This window comes from Bombus impatiens, unplaced genomic scaffold (assembly GCF_000188095.3).
Source record: "Bombus impatiens unplaced genomic scaffold, BIMP_2.2 scf_0442, whole genome shotgun sequence".
In the NCBI taxonomy this organism is placed as follows: Eukaryota; Metazoa; Arthropoda; class Insecta; order Hymenoptera; family Apidae; genus Bombus; species Bombus impatiens.
In genome coordinates this window covers 831,250-853,685 of record NT_176861.1, presented here as the reverse complement: position 1 = coordinate 853,685, position 22,436 = coordinate 831,250, and the positions used below count along the sequence as shown (strand labels likewise).

The 22,436-nt window shown below is 38.5% G+C and overlaps 1 protein-coding gene and 1 long non-coding RNA gene across 5 annotated transcripts in view; both read right to left on the bottom strand.

Moving 5' to 3' along the window:
- Positions 1–8,592, bottom strand: part of LOC100742636 (paramyosin, long form) — a 24,117-nt gene extending 15,525 nt beyond the window's left edge. The window contains exons 1-5 of one of the 3 annotated variants that reach the window (XR_004461926.1): positions 8,444–8,586; positions 8,146–8,363; positions 6,688–6,744; positions 4,000–4,086; positions 3,705–3,871 (exon numbers count right to left, since the gene is read on the bottom strand). Coding sequence is in view for 1 of the 3 variants with exons in the window: in XM_033321407.1 (XP_033177298.1) it covers positions 3,705–3,871; positions 4,000–4,086; positions 6,688–6,744; positions 8,146–8,259 (425 nt within the window). In the remaining 2 variants the exon portion in view is untranslated. Of the gene's footprint in view, positions 1–3,704; positions 3,872–3,999; positions 4,087–6,687; positions 6,745–8,145 lie in introns of all 3 variants that reach the window. The other 2 variants (XR_004461925.1, XM_033321407.1) reach the window with 2 other exon arrangements.
- LOC112213036 lies at positions 6,751–8,138 on the bottom strand. 2 transcript variants are annotated; one of them, XR_002946906.2, is made up of 3 exons: positions 7,760–8,138; positions 7,077–7,681; positions 6,751–6,980 (listed from the first exon to the last, which is right to left on the bottom strand). It is a non-coding gene; the product is annotated as an uncharacterized LOC112213036 (long non-coding RNA). The 2 variants fall into 2 exon arrangements; XR_002946905.2 differs by lacking the exon at positions 6,751–6,980 and having other exon boundaries at positions 7,076–7,681.
- Positions 8,593–22,436: the final 13,844 nt, after the last annotated feature.

Sequence of the window (22,436 nt, the reverse complement as noted above, 5' to 3'; positions counted from 1 at the left end):
GCGACTCGCACGGTTAAAAATAGTCATAAGCCGAGTAGCGGCCGTGCGAGCAAAGCGTCTCGCGGGGGGAATCAGCAGAATAAAAACGTAAGAGCAAGAGGAAGGGATCTCTAGCAAGAGCTAGAGAGCGTGAAAAAGGGACAGAGAGGGACGGAGGGATAGAAAGTCGTAAAGGGGAAAGTTTCGAAAGTCAGGGCAAATGGTGGAGGCAGTGGCGAAGAACGAGAAGGAAACGAATAAATAAACTGGCGAGCGTTTATGCATTTATGGGACGTATAAAAATATGGAGAACGCCTATAATACACACAAGTATATACAAGTGGACCATTTCAATTTTTTACTTTTACTCTAACTTTAACTGTTCTAATGCAACGTGAGAAAATATCTTGATTCGACTTATGGTAATTAACTTTGCCGTGATTAAAAAAAAAATGCAAGATAAATTGCTTTAGTTTATCTTGATATATTCGTTATAGATACCAAATTAATCTATGATGATGAATAAGTATTTGCTTAGGTTCTGTTTCTTCGGTAATGTTCATGAAGGTATGCGAATTTGCGTAAACGTCTTTGGTATATGAAAAGTTTGAAAAGGGTTAGAAGTTGTAGAATGATAATACAACGACGAGACAATGAAAATAACGACAAGAAACCGAAACGACGAGAAGAGAATTAAAGTTACAGTTTCGATTCCGGGATCGGAAAAAAAGTTGGAAGCCAAGGAATTCGTTCAGAAACGAGGTTATACGTTTTGAGAGAACGGCGGAGGGAGTGTACAAATACGACGGGAGAAAGAAGAAACAAGACCGCGTATGTGTAAGGAAAAGATTGCAATCGAAGTAGTAAAACTAACAGGAGAGGGGTTTATAGGATAGGTAAACGAGAATCATGAACGGAAAGAGTTTACCAAATTGAGAAAGATAGAACGTGTATGCAATCTAGGAAAGAAAAAACGAGGAGAAAATATAAGATTGATGAGAAAAGAGCAGAACAAGCGAATAACAAGAAGATAATGGAAGCTGTGTAATAAAGAGAGCGGCGAAAGCAGCTCGAAAGATGGGGCAGGGCTATTGTAAAAGGCATTTTAAACGCCCTTCTTGTACCAACAGGTGGAAACTTTTTGCAGCGCCATGCAAATACTCTAAATACCTCGTGTTTCCCTTTATCGTTATTTTTTTCTTTTTCTCTCTTCTACGAAGGTAATTGAAAGAAGATCGCAAAAGGAAAAGGAACCGAGGTGGAATTTGCATCTTCCTGAAAAGTCACGGAAGTCGATGAAACGGCCATTTTACGTTTATAACGTCGTAACTAGTCTTCATTTATTATTTTCCAGCGTCGTTAATGGCGACTGGGCTGTTCTATTTCGCTGGTTGAAATATTAAGAGGCAATTAGCTGTTGCTTCGTCGCGATATCGTTGATGTATAAATGTCGTAATTGCTTTCGCTGGAGGGTACATTTAGAACGGAATCCCAGTTGGGCTCTAATTTCAGGCCGCATTCTTGATCAACCATTCCACTTGTGCGCGCTGATGCTACAGAAATACGTTCGAAAGAAGCTTCCTGATATTCCACGCCACGGAACATGATTTTTTAATTTCAGAAAGTGCGGCGAGGATGCGGTTTCGTCGACTAAACTCGAGGAAAAGAATCGTTTACGTTCTAAGCTCTAAGTTGTGTTTGTTTTTTATTCCTGAAGTATGAGGACACCGACGAATTTTAGAAGAAAATTGCACGATCAGAGTCAGATTTAAATAAGTAACACGCTTCTGAATACAAATTTGTGCTGGAAAGTAGTTTGATTAGAAGTAAAAGTAAACGTGTATATTGAAATTTATATGAAGCGGTGATTGGTTTATTTTTAGCACATTGTGAAACGAGAATAGATGAACTTCCTCAGACACTAATTTACTAATAAAGCGAGATCAGGAAGAGATAATCATTTTTCACTCATCTTTTACGAACAATATATTATCGCGAGCCAAGATTATATCGTCAATAACGCGTTACTGTGAAAGTATTTTATACGCTCAATAATGTTCATCTTATCTTCTTGAATCGTGATAGAATTAAATAGAAACGAAACGTATACATGGTATCAGTATCATTCAAGAAATCAATGGCGTTTATTCCACGTTACGCGATATATCCGATTTGATAAAATCCCAATGAAGCGTCAGTCTTTGCAATAAAGTCAGATTTTTCTCCATATCAAACTTGTGTCGAATACGTTACATATTTAATATACTCAAAATTGATATGAATTTTACGATCTCTCCTACAAAACGTTGACTTAATTTTCACTCTAATCGTCGAAACATGCTCCCAACTCTAACTTTAAAAAGATTACAACTACATATTACGTGATAATAAGAATACTTTTTCGAAAAACAATCATCCGCCGTACACTGTAAGACCTTAGTCAAACATTGGCAACCAAAGAGAAGAGATTTAAAAAAGTTTCGATTACTAAGCTTCCTGAGACTCGATAGACAACGGACACGCGAAATAATAGACAGCGTCTAGATGACAGCTCGATAAATTCTCGAAACGGAGGCGTCCTTGTAACGAGCGATATCGCGCATTGGGGCGCCGGGACGTCGAAAAGTTGGTTATGTTTAGAAGTGCTGGGGGAACGAGTCTACGCGTATTTCAGGTGCGAGTAACTTCGTTGTTTGGCCAGAGGCCAGTATCGTCGAGCATAATTCCCGCAATTTTCGAATACGCTTTCGTTCCGCGCGATACTTGCTATAATTAACGATCCAACAGTGAATCATCCTTGTTTTCCATTTCGTTTTTTTCCACATTTTAATCCGTCGCCTTTCCCTTCTTCTTCTGTGTTTCTCTATCAGTTCGATAATACACGAGCAACGAAACTGGGTTTCGACGAATCTTCGAACTTCCGGTGAACTGTTTATTGACGCTTTGCACGGCGTTCGCGCGCTTTGACCTCAAAGAGTGGGATCGCGAGGCCGCGATTTTATTTTCACAGGTGTATATAATTAACCACGGTTTATTGGTGTTCCTATTCCAGCGTACCTTACACCCTATCGAGATTCGACGCCTGTTTCGACTCCCTCGGACAGAATGTTATCGCGTTTCGTTTCGTTGCTCGTATTTAATATGGTTTTCGGTGGATTCGTTTCAGCAGAAGGTAACGTGTACTCTCGAAGCGTTTATATGAAACGTATCTGGTCAAATAATGCCTAGTTCGGTCGAGTATCTGCTATTTGATGTTAACTAAAGCTTGGGAATCAAGTTTTTATCGAATATTGAAGTTTCAGATATTAGAGTTATGGAAAATACGCTTTTACGCAGCAGCGATGTAGCTTGGAATTGTGGAAAACGAATTACTAGAAATACACGACCAAGTATATTTTTGGTTAACTTTGGATTATTTTAGAAGCGTCAGGTATAATTTGTATAGTATCTGGTCATGTTTGTGTTCAATATGATGCCGTACTGAAAATAGAACGAAGATATACCAAAGGTAATTGAGTAAATGGTTATGTAACTGTTTTGATGAATGCATTAGACTAATTGCTTTGGTAGGTGCGATGATACGAAGTAGAAGGTACGTATTAATATACCGAGGAACAAATATAGAGAATATAGTATTTTCTACTAAACTTTTGACCAACCTGTCGTGCTTAGATATATAAAAATAAATTTTTTTGAAGCATTATAACTTTGATTGATTTGCTGACCTGGCGCGTGCTTTCGAAAGTTGGTCGATTTGATCTTGGAAGTCGACAACAACTTCCTGGTGTTTCTTGCGCAGAAGGTGCGCGGTTTCCTCGCTCTCGAGATGAACATCTTCGAGTAGTTTGCGCAGCTTGGCCAGTTCCGTGTCCCTCTTTTTGTTAATCTCGAACTGTTTAATTTTAACACAGATCGTTAATATCGCGCTATTAATGAAATTTAATCGAATGAAATCTGTAAATCTAAGAATCACACGATTATATTACGTGTTTCGTTGCAATGATTCATTCTGAGACTTACTTGAGATTCGGCGCCACCCTCTGCCTCTTCGAGACGTTCGGACAGCTGGATGACTTGCACGCTCAAATCAGCGCGCTCGCGTTCAATCTGCAAATCAAATAGAAAAGATTGAAATTTGTCAGTTAAGAGACACGGTGATACATAAATGAATATTATAGAGATTTTAATTGTTTTTAATTATTTTACGAGTCAACTAAGCATTAGCATTTAATTAGTTTCTGCGTAATGAGAAACAAAAGCTTGAATTGTGTCCACTTATTTTTGTTGTTTTGCTTTCCCTTTTGTGGTCGTAATCCTCCGTGTAAATAGACGATTTTTCTACCATTATACTTTAAATTCAATTTAAATAAAAGAAAAAACAAATGTTTATAACGTAGCAAAAACTTTGTGAAACTAAAATTTTTTATTGCGAAACGCTTATCGTTATCGATTCGATAATCGTATGGTGAATTTTGATAATCTCTGAAGCTATAGATAGCACAGAATGAAAATTTTCAATTTCTGCAATTCCTTAGCTCGTCTAATATTTAAAAATAACTCTTCGCGTACTGAAATATTCTATTTACGAATTCTTGGACCACTCGATCCAAACATCAAACATCTCTACCACTTCAAAAAGGATCAAGGATCGATCATTCCATCTCTCTGATAATAAACGTAAGAAACCTCGTAAAACGTTCCATAACGCGTCAAGAAACGTACCACTGATGTAAGGAATTCGAACCATTCCTAACTTTTATACGTAGTGTATGAATTCACCGAGATGGCATTCTTGTTGATACACGTCGAGTGTAATCGAGACGCGCGGCATTGTTTTGGAAAGAGGCCTCGAGAAACGATGTGAACAGCTCGGTGCAAGCTTGACGTCAGGTTTCTTTGGACCGCGAATAGAACGATCTAATTTCGTACGGACTGCCTCTATATCGGGAGCTTTATTCATATTACAAACGAGGCGTTTATCGAGAAAAGAGAGTCGCGCGACACCACCATAACTGTTAGTTCTCTAGAAACCATTAACGTTCACCATGGTTCTTGAATGCTGATATTACTTATTGTTAAAATGCGACTTGTTGTCCCGAAGGAACGCGTAGAAAAATATTAAAGAAAAATAAAGAACTTATTTTAATCATGACTCTTTAACCTTGCCTCTGATAATAGAAGATTTATCGATCGTCGATCGGAAAAATAGTTTCCAGTAGGAAAACCTAACTTGATAGAATTTGAAGTTGGGTAAATTTTGGATTGTTCGAGGATAAATGATTAAATTTGTAACTATACAAAGTGGTAAAATTTAATATGAGTTGTTTTGATAAAAAGTGTATTATTAAAAATCTATTATTTGATAGTTTCAATGTTTAGGAGACTTTATATCCTCGTATCAGAATACTTGTGTAATTAACTACACATGTATGGATATTTGAATATCAGGAAATCAATCCAAACGATAATCGTAATCGAAGTAACAAGAAGTCGCAACATAATGTAATAAGAAACGCGATCTAAGCAACGTGGGCTGTTTATTCTCCACAAGAATAATTAACCGGACACTTCATCGGATGATACACGTTAAATACGATCATAATTTCTAAGTTTTTACGGTTTCGAAGCAGGGAAAATGTCGCTGGCACCGGTTCAAGTCACGTATTACAAATAGCATTACGAATCTGATTTCCTTGAAGTTTGATCGCGCAATGAAACGCAAAGAATCTTCCAATTTAACGCTCTATTTAAACAGGGCTACCATTGTTTCTAGAATATTAAACTCTACTACTCTAAAACGCATCAAAAGTTTACATTCTAAATATCTTTAGAATCTTCCAAATTTTGATACGTAAATAAAGAAATTTATTATCTATAATTAATTTGAAAATTATATTTATATATTTTGTGTCATGTTGAAAGACAAAATTATTCGATGATTAATCGACGAATGATATTTTACGATTCGAAGTTTCAAGTTTTCTTAGTATCGTCTTTTAGATTCTTTTCTACGAAGTAAATTTTCGATAAAAGTATCAGGTTTTCTTGGTTCTGTCTTTTTAAACAGGTAGACGTAGATACTTGTTGGCCGAACACGAGAGAGGAATGCGAGTTCGTACGCTGAAGAGGCGCGCATCCCCAAAAATAGCTGCGACTCGAGAGCTGGACATTTCGACCTACTGCTCCCCACTCTATGATGGAGAGCAGGCCAGCCCCGCTTTTTTTGTATCAGTTTCAAAATTCACAATACCCGGATTACATAAAGTCTCAGAATTGACGTTTACTTCTGGCTGTTTTAGTATTTTTATCTATAGAATCTCGACGTGTGCTTAACTCGAATTCCTTTCGATATCTCGATATTCGAGAAAACGGAGAACGTCTTGATCAAAATGTTTTCTCTGTTCTGTAAACCAACCGCGGTAATTATTTACCCACGTGAAAAAATACGAGTTACTTTTTGCATGCTAGGAATTATTCCTCACTATCGGAATAAGAAAAAGGCAAAGAAAGATAATAATCACTCCCCGCTATTAAAAAAGAAAGAAAGACACAAAGATAATAAATAGTATTCTACTCTAATTCGAAGCAAGGAAATCACACGTTTCACTAGAAGAAACGATTCAACATCAAACGATCAATCGATCTCCGCTAGAATAAAAGTTCACAGAGGGAAACTACTGGAAGGGGATCGATCGAAAGAAAACTCACCCTCTGACGCAGCTCTCTCTCAGACTCCAGGTCATCCTGCAGCAGGCGGATTTTGTCCTGAAACGAGAGGCAAAAAAGGATTAGAACGTATCACGGACCACGTTACAGAGGTTCGATGATTTACGTAATCGGCCGACGAGAATATCCAACAGACCGAGGCTCGGAAGGTATTTCAGAAAGACGGACAGCCTCTGAAACGGGCTGACTCGCGGAGGGAACAGGAGGATCTTCGTTTTCAGCGACCGTTCATCGGGGTCGTTTCTCAACCGAGGAACCAAGGAACGTGCACTCGTCTGTACGTGTTCCATAAAGAGATCAATGGCAAACGGTTCTTCTCGAGTTGAAAGAAATAAGAAAAAAAAAAGAAAAAAAAAAATGAACAATCTTACTTGAATCTATAGACGAATACACGTTTCCTGGTTCTGTTCTTCGAGTTTTCCTCCTTCGTTGAGTTTTTTCGTTGAAGCCACGAGATTGGCATAATCAGGGTAACTGAAGACGAGCCATAATAAGATCCGGATGGGATACATTGATCAAGGTTCTCGATGAGAACGCTTTGTGGATCATTCGAAGATGTCACTCCTTCGTGGCACGATCGTCATTTAGGGCCGATATTTACGACTATTTTCGTACACGAGCAATTTGATAGCTACAGAACCGTCTACGACACTTTCGTTCCTCGTCAGGGTTGGCACTAATATCCCTTATGGTCACTGAACTTTCTCGCGTCTCACTGTCCCCGAAATCGGTCACTGCTCGACATTTCACCTTTTCACCAGCGATCACTTCCTCTACGTGATTCGTCCTTCTTCTTGTTCTTTCGTCGCGTCGTTCAAGGAAACATAAATCGAAGGACTTCCTCTGAGAATCCCGGTGTTTCGATCCTCTTCTCGTTCTTCTGTCTCTCTCTCATCGTGTTGCATCATCTGGCAGACTTGGATGAACATTCTAGGTTCGCTAAAACCTTGGATTCTTCGGATCAACGAATTTAGACCTAACGAGAGGTACGTAAGACGTCCTATCATATATTATATTTCGCAAAAGATACTTTCGACTATTACCAGTGAAATACCTTAGCTATTACGTGGATGGAACATTAATAGTTTTGTTCGTATGTTACAGCCATCCTCCCGTTCCCTTCCTATTCTTAGTAACTAGTTGTAAGCGATACTTCTACAACATGGTAACTAACCAGCTTTTCAGAAACTAATCTTTATTAGCGATCTATTATATTAAAAATAAAGAGATGAAATTAAGATAAAAAAGTTGAATTAAAAGAGATCATATTTGATATATAGAACAGTATCTAAAATAATAATAGTTTAAACAATTATTTATGGTCATCGAAAAGCAACGAAGGAAAACGAGGCATCGTTGTGCTCTTAAACGTCACTGTCTTATATCAAGATAATTTTGAAGAAAAACGAGTAAAATAGCGTTCGTTTCTGCGGAACTTACCTCCAGTCTGGAGAGAGCGCTCAGGTCGGCGCTGTATTCGATGCTGACATCGGCAGTACCACCGCCGGTGGAGCGGTACGTGTACTTGGAAGCTTTAGCGACCGCTGAAGACATCCTGTTCGCTAAATTCACTCGCTATTTTCACCAAGATAATTTGTCCCCGTATGGAGCCGAGAGATTCGTTTCTTCCTCGGTCTTTTCTCGCCTAAAAGCAGCCTCTTACGTCGATGCGTCGGCTGTTACAGTCGTTTAATTTCTTTCAAACAAAAATATAATCGTCGTAATATAATTTTGCTACCACTTTTCTTCCTCCTCGCCGCTTCTTGTTCGGCTTGTTCTTCGTCTTCTTTCTTATTCTGTTCTTCTTCTTCTTCGGGGTTTCGGAGCCGACCAGCGCCCTACTCGTAGTGCGCGACCCGTCGTCGTTCGTATGGCGCGCCGGCGGCTCCATGGCTTCGTCAAAATGACGGTTCCGCGCAGGCGCGTTAGATCAGCGACCCCCACCAGGAACATGCGACGACGACTCGTCATCGTGGTCATTCCTCGTCCTCGTCGTCCGTCGAGGGGAACCACTAACCAACGACCACCACCGTTACTCGAACGCCCACGTTTCCTAGCGTGTCTGCCAAACGGCCTCCTGCTTAGGGAAACGGCTATGCCGTGTTCAATTGCATTTTATCTACCCTTTTCCTTATCTTTCTCTTCTCTTTCTCAGCTTCGTTCTAGAAACGTTACGTGTTTTGAATGTCCTGTTTAGGTTTGCTCGTTCGTTGTTAGGTGTTTCTCGTGTATGAAAGAAATAAAACGGCTGAATTTTATTGGGATATGGATATGAGATGGAATAAATTGTAGTGATTATTAAGATTTAAGTGGAACAGCATGGAACGATATATCGTGCGATATATTGCATTATAATCGTTGGTTTGGTATCTGATAAATCTAATCTTATTATCGTCGTTGTTGTCATTATCATTGGGTGGCTTATGATCTTGCACTACATTAATGATAATTGAAACATCGTGATTTTACTTTTGTAGAGTTAAATGTTAAGTATTTTTTATAATAAACGACGTATCGACGAACAACGGCGATTAATTAACGAGAATTAATTTCTGTCTTCGTTTAGAAAAAGGCAGTAATTTTTAGAATGTATATAGTTTTATAACTCAAGTTACACATGTATTGATAAGTTCAGAATGGAATGTTGACAATCATCGATAATAAGGTTAAGTTAAGACAAAAATGTTATAATGAATTTGTTGTCGAGGAAAGAATTACGATGAAATAGCCAGGATTACCATTCCATAAACATCTCAACTGTTGATATATTAAAAAATAATAATATACATATTTCATGTCAGTAAAAGAATTGATTTAGAGTGTAGCATTTCAGCCAGTCATCGCGCTAAAAACAGTGTTTATAAATCACTTGTTCAGATCTCGTTCAAAAATCGTATTTTTATGAAGTACAGAATATTGCCAGGATGAAAAAGAATAGAAAAATATGTAGTATTGCTGTGTTATTGAGCTCAAGCCAGCAATTTCGTTAATGCAAGGTTGAAGTTTGCATATTATCTTATTTTCAGTTGTAATCTACTTATTATAATACAGTGCGTCACTTTGTAAATTTATTGCGTCTTACGCTTATTGCGTCTCATATTGTTCCAAATATTGAGATATCAATATCTGCTATTTTTCTTGGCATGTTCGCAAAATAACATTCGATAGTTAGATACTATATGTTGTGCCTTTCTCTACTGCAGTAAACTGACACTAAAAATAATACCATATAGCGAGAGAAAAGCATTTATCTTTTTTTATAAAACAACGTTTAAGATGATAAAAGATTATCTCTTCCAGAAAAGATTTATTTCAGGTATGGCACAATTTTTCTTTCGTTTCGAAAGCTTTTCGAAATTTAACTAAGAAACACAAATACCAACATTCTGAAAACGTAAGCGTGACTAACATTCGGCTTATGTACGAAATATAAATGTTCATCATATACGAAATAATGCAGAATAGTTTTCAGTGTAATGAAGCTTCTAAGCTCAACAGGTGTACCGTCTCCGATCGAAGATTGTTTCTCAGTACGAAATTATCGTAGCTCTGGACGAGTAGAACCAGAATCGTCTCCTAGCGTCCCACGCCTCGCATTTCGTAGAATTATTCGCTTAACGTTCGACCTCTGCAACCGCGTCTCACTTCGTATACCGATTTAGATATGCCGTACTTGAAAAGCTGCAGGGTCATCGGTTTCATTCGTGGATCGATGAGCGAGAGTCGTTGACATGTTCGAATCTATAACAACATGGGCGTAAAAGAAAGTGCTACGTAACAATCGCGCTACGTCACCGACCAGTGTCATATGAAAGCCAAAAATCATTTTAGAATCGTCGAATCATCCACGACTATTTTTACGCGCCCACTCACCGCGTCAGGAGCGCGTTTTATAATTTTACTCGCCCTCGAATCAAATCAAAAGCGAATTGTTTTATAAATAACAACGCGTAATAGTTGATTGAACGAGGTTGATCGATCGGTCAACAGGCGATGAGAGAGTTCACGATGCAGAATCGCTGTCTCCAAATCGAATTCTTTAAATCTGTCGAAAGTTCACCTTTATCTCGTACAGCTGCGGTAAAACGTTGAGCTTTTCGTTATTTACACTCACAGCATCGTTGACGTTGCGACGATGCCTAACAAGAATACCGAGCGTGTTTCCATCGACGTTGGCATTGCGATCTCCGGTTCTTGAAATTTGTTTAACATTCCATTTGCACGAGAGATTAAGTAGGAAGAATTTTTTCGATAACGATACAAGAAACGTTATCGATGAATCGTATCTAGTGGTACGTTATTGTTCATATTGATTTACTTGTTTATCAATAATCTTCTAATGAATGGTAGAGTACGAGGTCGAGCAATGTGCAACATTAGTATACCGGTGTTTATCTCTTTATTTGTATATCTTCTACTTACACATGTGTTATTTTTTATATTATTTGGTGAATGAGTCATTTCGTGTAAGGCAAATTTGTGTAGTATAATTAGGTTGTGGATGCTTATACAAATACATACTTTTAGAAAAATAAAGAAAGAAATGTAACTGAAATAAGAAATTCTACTTTATATATATCACCTTTACATTATCTACAAACACACGAACATGTGCAATCTAGATATAATAATTCAATAAATATTCTATCTGATTACTGTAGATAGAGTATATTCGGAAATTGTTGCTACATTTGAATCTTTTGTAAACAGAAATTGATAAAACGGAATTCCAAGGTGAAGGAAGTAAAATAATCGAAGTAACTTTAGAAACTAGAGACACTACTTTAGGCAAATAATAATTAAACCATTAATTTAAGGAAAAGAAAGAAAATAAATATCTTTCTCTGACTTTAGCACTTTTTAATTAATATTACGTAAAACCATATGATCTATAGTGTGTAACATCAAAAAAATGTTTAGATACTCGCCACTAATTTTACATAAACATACATCGACGTGATTCCACTGTATCGATATCTCTACGCTCAATCATTTACCCATTCTACTAGCCGGCCGTCTGAAACAGGAGCTTCCCATTCTACTAGCGTTTCCCCCACCACTGCCGCGAATTCCTCCCGTATTTATATCTTATAATCCATTTTCCTTCACTCGAAACAGCAACAGGAGACAACTGAACCACCTCCTTTCCCTTCCAAATTCTCCAATTCGATTTTTCTCACTTTCATCCATAAATCATCATCCGCCCATCGTTTTTCCTCGATCGAGAAAAATACGAACAGATTGTGTAGCTAGAAAATATGTTAAAACTCGAGAAATCTTTGTCAACCGAGAAACTTCCAGTTTTCACCAAATTTCCTCGACCTCCCGGCTCCTCCCCCACTCCCGTCGAGTGTCTATAAAAGGTCGCCGGGCAATGGTGGGCAAAGATGTTCGTTCGGCCTAGCCGGGAGCTCACCAAGTAATTTGAGATTGGCCCCTTCTCTTCTGCGTCCTCTTCATCACCTTGCTCCCACTCCGCGTTCTCCGACGATGGCCACGTGGCTCCGCCTGGCGGAGAATTCCAGCCACCATCGAGAAAAGCGCATCGGAAGAGCTTGGACCAGAATAACTGGCTCTCTTTCTCTCTCTGTCTCTGTCTCTCTGTCTCTCTCTCTCTTTCCCACCGCCACCGACTTCTCGCCCCTCCGGCCACTCTTCCATTCGAAAGAGAGTTCCGAAAGCCATCTCATCGGCCTGCACACTACCTATCGCGTCGAAACTCCCTCGTATCCGTGTTTGCAATTCGCGGCGGCATGTTTCGCCGGATATGCGGCCACGATCCCTACCGACTGTTCCTTTTTACGTCCACTCTGTTTACGGAGGTTGTGGAACGGCGTGGAAAGAGAACGGTATTTATCGAAGAGAAATTTTCGACAGGGACGATACGATCTTTTCGAAGTTTGTAAGTTTTTATCTTTGCATAAACGGGCGAATTAACGAGTTGAGAGTAATTTGGGCAGTAATTCGTCGCAAATAAACTTTTACCATATTTACTAAATTAGCTGACGTGTAATGTGGTGTTTGGGAGAATTGAATTTTAGACAGTAGATATCATCGTAGTAAGGATTTTATGAAAGGGAAATAGAAAACTTAGTTTTCCAGAAATCCTAGAGTAAGGAACGGTAATTTTCTACAGCTGAGGCAGGAATTTGAAGGATATTTCAGATATCATACTAGGTATCGTTCGTTATTGTTTCACATGCCATCTCACATTAATTACGGATTCAAAGGATTCGTAGTTCTTCGAGTTATCCCTTCGGATCACGTGATTCGCGTGAAAAATTTCTCTGCTTAAGCCTGAAGCAGTCCTTGTGTTGTAACAAGAAGCTGTTACCGAAATATAATTGTTGCTATATTCCAAAGACTGTAAACCAAGTTGAGATGAAAACTAGGACACGTAGTTTTCAAACATAACATGTACGCTACAAGATGTAACCAACAAGTCTTTGTTCTTCGTTGTCGATTTTGAAATCACGTGGAAACGAAACCAAGTCTTATCAGACAAATTTTCCAACACAATTAGGTTGAAGCTTGTAGTATGATGGAGGAACAATAGTTAGGCTGTTACTAACCGGATATTTTTACTTCTAGTGACAAATCTCAGCCTCCTAACCTTCTGCCTAAAGTCTCGCGAATAAACGAACAAATCTTTTATTTCCAACAAAATATTCCCACGAACGCTCAGACCAATTAAAAATAATTTTTACAATTTTATGCATTAAATGGCGATCCACTGGAACCAGTCACAAACCTAATTAATCCTGTCCAGTTAAACGATCGTTACCCAGCAGGAAGTAAAGTTTGAAATGGAATATAACCCAGTTATGCAGCTTCGTGTATCAAATGGACGTACTTCCACAACCTCACTGTTCGGCGCCTAAAGGTTTAACCACTTCGAATTGTGTTTCAGAAAATTATTCGGGGAATCGAAGCGATCTTAGACGTTGTCAACAACGTGATGTATATCACGCCGAATGGAGTCGTTATGATTTTTCTTGGCCATCATTCGAAAAGCTGGACTCGCATTAATTTCGGTTCGCTGGTACGCGGTTCGGTTATGTAACGGTGTTAACGAATGTCATCGTGATTAATTTGTCACGTTGGTAAATCGCTCGATGCTCCTATTCCTGAATGTTTACGAATTAATTCGAGATCGTGAAAAGAGAACGATAGAAAAATACCGTGTGGTCTCTGTGTTTCGCGTAAAAAAGGTCTATAATGATGTTCGAGTCGTCGGATGAGCACACTGCCCCAATTTTCTAAATATACCCACGGTTTCGCTCTCTCGCTCGACTGAATTCCCTTAAGTATCGCAGGTTGAAAGTTCTTGACTTCTCAATTGTGAGTTTAACGTTTGTAAACAGAGTCGTTGGATAGCTTGGGAAACATTGACCACTTGAGTCGATTATACGGTGATCGATGTTCTCGATGATCGAAACTCTTGGTGCTCCTTTTACACGTTGCTATTGAAGAGCTTGGTACTCACAATGTTGCAAGTATATTTTGTATACTCATAACGTTGAATGTTGCGTTGATGGTAGTTGCCAACTGAATTACGAAACAGACATTATTTGTACCTATCTCTTTTTCTCATTTTTACTAAAACTAAAGCAAGAAAAATAATTTAGGGTTTTAATACTATCGATATTGTTTTGTACCGTTATTCGTAGTTTCACTTTTCTAAATAAAAATTAACGTAAAATTAATTCAACGTAAAACAGTCAGAGTGTTCATCGAGTTTCTCATCGAACTAAGTTTCAGAATTCGATAACATAGCAATAGTTCAATAGCAACCGAACTGAAATGTCGTATTCGATATATCTCCGGTTATACCCATTACTATTCTATAATTACGGGCGTCGATCGAGTCAGGAAGAAGGCAACAGGTGGACTTTAAAACGCTCGTTAGAGATTTCTCAGTAACGATCTTGGTACTTTTTACGATTTAGAACAGCGACTTTTGAGGATCCGAATCAAATAGCTGTTCCTCGTTTAAAAAAATATTGTTTGTAAAACTGAAAAAAAATATTAGAAGCCAGAGTAACGCTAAATCATGTTCGTTCGGTTGATAGCGTTGAAGATGAAAATTTGTTTATCCAAAGATCGAATTGTTCAGGTGAAAAACGGATCGATCTTGTCCCATTTCGTTAACGTGAATTACGCAGGGTATCGACACACGGTATTCAGGTCGACAACGATCATTAACTTGTTCCATTTTGCGCACAATACCATCTCCGAGAATACCTTAGAAAATCCATAAACAATGTGATCTGGCCTGATTCGAAAGATGTAAATAGGAATCGCATTTTGGACGCAGACACATTTGTAATCCCTGTTGTACGCGTTAAATTGATCGCGCATAAAATGTCATTCCCTGAAATAAGGTTATTAACAACAACTAATTGCTTAAAAATATCACACACTCTTTTTACTCAAAAATAAATGAATTTTATCAGAATAGACGAAGAGAACTATTTTGTATGCATCGGGCTAATAGATTTTTGCTCGCGTGAGTGTAGTGTGCCAGAAGGGAAAACATTGTATCCTCACCGCAAAGTGGAAATATGAAAGGCGATACAGAGGTCGGTATCGTCTGCTCGAATTTACTGCCGTGCTACTTTCTGATCGGTTATTTTAAACGATCCGAATTCTGTTCGGGACAGAAGCTTCGGATGTGAAGGAAACTAATACGATTCGGTTTATCATTCGATGAAGATTTATTTTATCTTTACCGCAGGCGACTGATGCGTTTAAGAAATTGGAGGAAGACATTGATACCGATACGTGTCCTTTTATACAGGGTGGTTGGTAAATAACGTTCGGACAAGAATAGAGCGAGTTAGTCATCTTGAGTTTCTCCCGGTAATGTCGAAAAGCATCGACTAAAAATTTTCCTGACGATTTCGAACGATGAGTCAATATATTTCTTCCCTTGTCACGGGACGGAAGTCGCGTCACGTGTTTATCGGCCGTTCATTTCATATTTTCTGATTCTGATTCTTTCTTTATTCGAACAGTCAAGGGATGGTGCTAAAAAAATTCCTTTCGATATGCGTCACTTTCTACAAATGTTTCCCATAAAATATTCACGATCGGTATTACTTTGCATGTTACGAGTTAGATATATGTATTTTACTTGGGTATTTTTATTCCTTTTTTATTTCCTTAAAAATAACAAGAATTGATCTTTAACAAAATTTCCCGAACGTCGTAAAATTCTTGACTACAATAAGTTTCGAATACAGTTTCTATTAAAATTATGAGCGTCGTTCTTGGCAGAAAGGAGAAACGTTAGGATGATTCATTGGAAATTTTTGGGTAATGTATTTTCTCAAGCAAATCAAAGTCAAGTGTAATACAACTTTTTGATAAATGTTTTTATTTTACTTTTCAACTGAGAAATCAACAGGTCTGAGTGATTAAGATTAATGATACCATATGTGATGTTCTACACACTTAATAATCATAATTATTTTCTGAGTAAAAGTTTAAGTAATGGAACGCCACACCTTTGAAATAACATTCAGTTTTAAAATATGCTTCTTATTTCCCTCAGGTCAATTTTCATGCATAATATCAATTAGCGGTAAAAAAACTAAACTTGAAAATATTAATGCTATTAGCATTAAGTTCACACGCTACATCATTTATACTTGCCACCTATAGAAAATCTAACTAAACTATGTACTTTAAAAAGTAAACACATTACATCCCCGTAAGGCAATGATATACAGGATGGTTGGTAACTGGTGGTACAAGCGGAAAGGGGGTGATTCTACGCGAAAAAAGAAGTCGAAAATATAGAATACAAATTTTTTTTAATTTCCTTTTTTTTTTTAAATTTTTCCATCGAGACAACGATCTACAGTGAGATCCGTTATAACGTACCGCACGCGTACCGAGCGAAAATTCAAAGTCGATTTTCTCGAAAACAAAGTCTCAAACGACAAATTTTTATTCTATATTTTCGATTTCTTTTTTCGCGTAGAATCACCCCCTTTCCGCTTGTACCACCAGTTACCAACCATCCTGTATATCATTGCCTTACGGGGATGTAATGTGTTTACTTTTTAAAGTACATAGTTTAGTTAGATTTTCTATAGGTGGCAAGTATAAATGATGTAGCGTGTGAACTTAATGCTAATAGCATTAATATTTTCAAGTTTAGTTTTTTTACCGCTAATTGATATTATGCATGAAAATTGACCTGAGGGAAATAAGAAGCATATTTTAAAACTGAATGTTATTTCAAAGGTGTGGCGTTCCATTACTTAAACTTTTACTCAGAAAATAATTATGATTATTAAGTGTGTAGAACATCACATATGGTATCATTAATCTTAATCACTCAGACCTGTTGATTTCTCAGTTGAAAAGTAAAATAAAAACATTTATCAAAAAGTTGTATTACACTTGACTTTGATTTGCTTGAGAAAATACATTACCCAAAAATTTCCAATGAATCATCCTAACGTTTCTCCTTTCTGCCAAGAACGACGCTCATAATTTTAATAGAAACTGTATTCGAAACTTATTGTAGTCAAGAATTTTACGACGTTCGGGAAATTTTGTTAAAGATCAATTCTTGTTATTTTTAAGGAAATAAAAAAGGAATAAAAATACCCAAGTAAAATACATATATCTAACTCGTAACATGCAAAGTAATACCGATCGTGAATATTTTATGGGAAACATTTGTAGAAAGTGACGCATATCGAAAGGAATTTTTTTAGCACCATCCCTTGACTGTTCGAATAAAGAAAGAATCAGAATCAGAAAATATGAAATGAACGGCCGATAAACACGTGACGCGACTTCCGTCCCGTGACAAGGGAAGAAATATATTGACTCATCGTTCGAAATCGTCAGGAAAATTTTTAGTCGATGCTTTTCGACATTACCGGGAGAAACTCAAGATGACTAACTCGCTCTATTCTTGTCCGAACGTTATACACTTGTATCCAATGGGAAAGTGGGCTAGAACGTATGAAATATCAATCCCTCCTCGGTCTCGCGTTAAACTTTGCACCGTGCTTTCTCGGTTTTCATTTGTGTATTTTTTCTTCGCTATATCAAGTTTTGTCTCGTCACTTTCGTTATTTTTTGTTTAGTCGTTATTTCGTATCACTAGAATCGTTGAATAATATCGTAATTTGATTTCTGTTCGATATTAAATATTTCAAGTTTCGTCTTTCAACAGAGTAAAAATATGTAAATTAGTGTTTGATTCGTTTTCTCACGCAATTGTCTATTTTTCGCCTTGTACGTTCCCATATTTATTTCAGACCTATTATTGGATTGACAACTAACTGATTGCGGATTTTGTCATTACCATCTAATGACAAAATCCGCAATCACTTAGTTGCCAACCCAATATATTCATAGTATCTACGTAGCCAAATCAAAGCAAAGCGTTTGCGACAGATTAATCGACGATGCTTTCAATTTATTTTAGATCAACCAATTTCCGTAATACCGAGGCGATTTGTTATCATTTTCGATGTTGCTTGCTCATGTCCATTCAATTAATTTCCTTTTTCAATTCACGGTACTTTGGACTAACTTTATCCATAGTTTCGAGTTCATTGATTGTATGCATTTCTCTTCTTATTTCCTCGACAACGTTCCTCGTCCTTCTCACCTTTCACAGAATCCAATAGTGTTCCTTCACTCGATTCCATTCGACTGTCAGTAGAGTCAATAGCATTTGCGATGACAAAGTGCCATCGTCCTAAGTGTACCCCTCCGTGAAAATAGAAAGTGATCGCGGTGTTGTGTCGAGTCCTCGCTCGTCTCTTCTCGAGTGGCTGCTCGTCGATATTTTTATTGCCCGTTCGCTGCGTATTTATACGCCGGTGCTTCTATATCGGGAACGAAAATATTTCTAGGTGGATCTGCGAAGAGTGAACCCATGCAAGAAGCGGTGTTCCGTCGCTGCCTTCCGCGATTTCGGCGACCTGATTAAGATTAATCTGCGACACCGGTCAGACAGCCACGGTTCGTTTTCACTGCCACCGGAAGATTTGACACGATTTGTCAAAGTTGTTACCACGAGTCTGACACGGATCAATATAGATTCGACGCATCAGTTGGGATTAGGATGGCCGTGCAGGCATTGGTATAAGGATAGCTCGATATTAGTAGCGAAAAGGGATAGAAACGCGTGCGTGTATGCGTCTACGTTGATTATTTTTGAGTTGAAATATTAATAGCCACGGTATAAGAGATACGTAAATAGAAAACGTGGAGCGCAACATGGGTAAATACTTTTGAGAATGTTTTCTGAAAACGCTTTTAAAAGCTTTGTCGTGGCGCCACCGTTACCAAGAGTCGTGAATTTAAGCTCCTGGAAGCTTCGATAAAACCTCGACCGATAACTTTATAGTCGGTCTCTGCTTTTCAGCTACTGGATATGTTGATTACTGTATTCGAGCGAGTCTGGCGCTTATTTTCTAGCGTGTTCTATCGTGTGTCGAAAGTTGGCAGCACGACACCAGATTCGCGATGTGAGTGCCCGGAGAAAGACTTACTCCTTGCTCTATGTATAGTAGATCTACCGATTTAAGCGAAAAAGCTCATATGTACGTACATAAAGTGAAAATTATAAACAACCGAATATTACAGGGTCATCGTCGTTCACGGCTGATTCATTGTTATTTACAAAAGGAGTTTTAGCAACTGGAAAGTTGTTTTACCTTTTTGTATTGTATTATAATTTTCTAGTTTTCCGCTTTCTCTTGCGATTAATTAATTTTCAGATATACAATTTCAATAAATAATAGTATGTTAATAATTAAATTCGTATATCGTCTAAGATATCGTAAAATCAAGTTTAAATACGCTCGAGTATTTTCATTTCAAATCAACGATCCGGTTAATTCAGTCCCAATATCTACTTCATTTTTCATCTCTGCTTTCGCATCGAAGCTGGAAACAATATAGTAATAATAACAAAAACAACAACGATAACATTAACGTTACGAGATTAATTCCTTATGAAAGGAAGAAGGTATCAATTAGGCAAATCCGACCATCCTACGACCAGCTGATATAGCGGAGCAATTAAAATCCCCGGGAATAATTCAACAATCTGACAACGAGATTTCCTCAGGATACGGGACGTCCCTCGTTATCAACGCCACTTTAATAATCGTTGCTCCTTCAGACTTTAATCAACTCGCATTATGCACCGGCTAATAATGATCTCGATGCACGAGATCCTTCCCTTTCCGTCGAGTGGCGCGGTTGGATTTCCACCTCGGGTCACCGGTTCGGTTTCGAGTAACCCTCGAACTCGAACTGTAATTAGCTTTCGAAATCCAGCGAAAGCTGCAGTCTGACTGGTTCGTACTCGACGAAAAGGAAACGTCCTTCGTCTCCGAGTAAAACAATCGTCGGCGCTTTGATTCGCTCGACTTTCTGCCGGTTGTCGCACGAACTGCCATTTCACTGTCTTTATTTCGTCTTTTTCCCGTTCGTCCGCTTTATCTAGCCAATCCGTGGCTTCATGGTTTCAAGGATACTTCAACCGATTCCTCTGGGCAGAAGTTTCCATTTCGAGGAGCAGTTCCGCGGATCTGTTGTACAAAGAGACGAGGTCTGTAGAATCCAGTCGCCAGAGAAACGTTAACCGTGCCGGCGCTGTCCTCGTTTCCTGGACAAAGACGGCCGTTTTGCCAGCAGTTTGTCTCCACCGTCCGCCGGATTCCTCCGCGGAATCCTTCGGAGAATTCCGGAACCGCCGCGTCCGACCCCTCTCCATCTCAACTCCTCGTGGAATATTATACGCTTGCACGGGCACGCTACTGTAGCCGCGCTTGTACGTGGTTGGCGCCGCTTTCGTTATCGCACGAGAACGCCGTCGACGAGGAAACTTCGCGGTTCACGCTTTGGCGAACGATGATTGGCAGAGGCTGTAGAAGTCTTTGTATTGCTGGTTGATTGTCTTTGGGTAGCGAGTGAAATTAGGTAGATGAAATTCAATTTCTTCCTAATTTTCAGTTTTAGAATACTTGGATAGAGTATACTTAAACGTACATTTTTATTCAATCGAGGAAAATTTAAATTGATAGAAGAAATAAGAACGATTTTCTTAAATATATAAACTCCTACTACCAACATATAACGTTACATTTCAATCCATTTACGTGTTATTATCAAACGATACAATATTGTACCATTGTTAAAAGCTAATACACAGCTTGTTCTTCGATATACGTCCAGCGATGCAACCGGTTCCTTCACCTCGAATTCTTATTAAAAGTGTAATCGCTTTTGAGTATCTGCGATACTTCGGAAGAATAATTCCCTTCTCTTCGAAATCCTCTCGAGGAACAACTCGGCCTATACAAAGTGCTTACAAGGAACGATTCCCTTAAAAATATTCTTTCGTAGAATAATTCTCCTCCTTTCGTCAAAGAATAGCTTCGTCTACCGTCGTAAGATATTCTTCCGCGGAATAAACCCCTTACCTACTATCATCCTTTCTCGAAACATTCTCTCAGAGCATGATTTCCTCGATACTTTTAGAGGTACAGGAACGTTCGAGTCGAAGGAAAAGGAGGAATTATATTGAAAACTAGAAGGTAAACTCCATATTTGACTTGGCTGTCGGTGGATCGTTTGAGTTAACTCGATAATAGCCTCTTTCGTCCGATTCGACGTCAGATAGCATATCACCGACAAAGATCGTTCGCATGCTACTGATTTACCGCGGTCCAGCCTTGTTCGTTCATTTTAAAATTGCATTGGTGCAACTATTCCACGTACAAGATCGATTATACTCGCTCGAGAAGATGTCTCGTGGAATGTTTCTTTCATAAGTTCGAGGGTGGTTTTTATTTTGTATTTACTACATACCGCGCTTGTTTTCTTATTAGTAAAATAATTGAAATCTCTAAATAATTAAAATAAATTAAACGTTACACATTAAATGTTACAATTAAATGTGAAGATAATTAAAATGTTACACATATACGGCCAAAGTAGATTTGGAGAGATTCGTAAAAGTCCTTAACGTGATTGCAGTTGTATGTATCAAGAAATAATAAATAAAATCTATACGTCTTAATAAATTAAAGCTAAAAATCTAAAGCTAAATTATGTAATCTTAATCATTAATTGCATTATTAATTAATCGCCATCAACAGACATATCTACACTGTGCGCATAGATATTATACCAATTACTGTTCGGAGAGAAAACCTGCATACGTTCATCGGGAAACAACGTATCGTTGCTATTCAACAACACGCACTTAGCATTCGCAATATAAAGAATCTAACCTAAAGAAAACACCGTAGAATCTGTCGTTCATCATCGAGTTATCATCGAGGTCGGTAAACACCACTTTCCCAAAATTTCTAAACATTCGAGTTTCCTCGCAAGATCGAAGCTGCGACCGTCTCTTTGGGCGGGTACGGAAGCATCAAGGAGCCGACGCGGCCGAACAGCGAGAGGACGTGAAGCTATTCTTAAAATAGGGCTCGACTGAACGAAGCGAATGAACGAGAGAAGCCGATACGTATATACGGAGGGTAGGGCGAGGCGCGGGACGTCAGTACGCGTTAATCAGAGGAAGATGGAAAAGCACGGTCGAAAGAGGAGCGTGTAACGAAGGCTCGGGAAGAGAAGTCGGAGAAAGAGAGGGAACACGGCGTGCCTCGCGGGTCGCCGGCTCTTCTTCAGGGTCCGAGCTTCGTCCGAAACGAAGCGCCTCCGTTCTCCTCCTC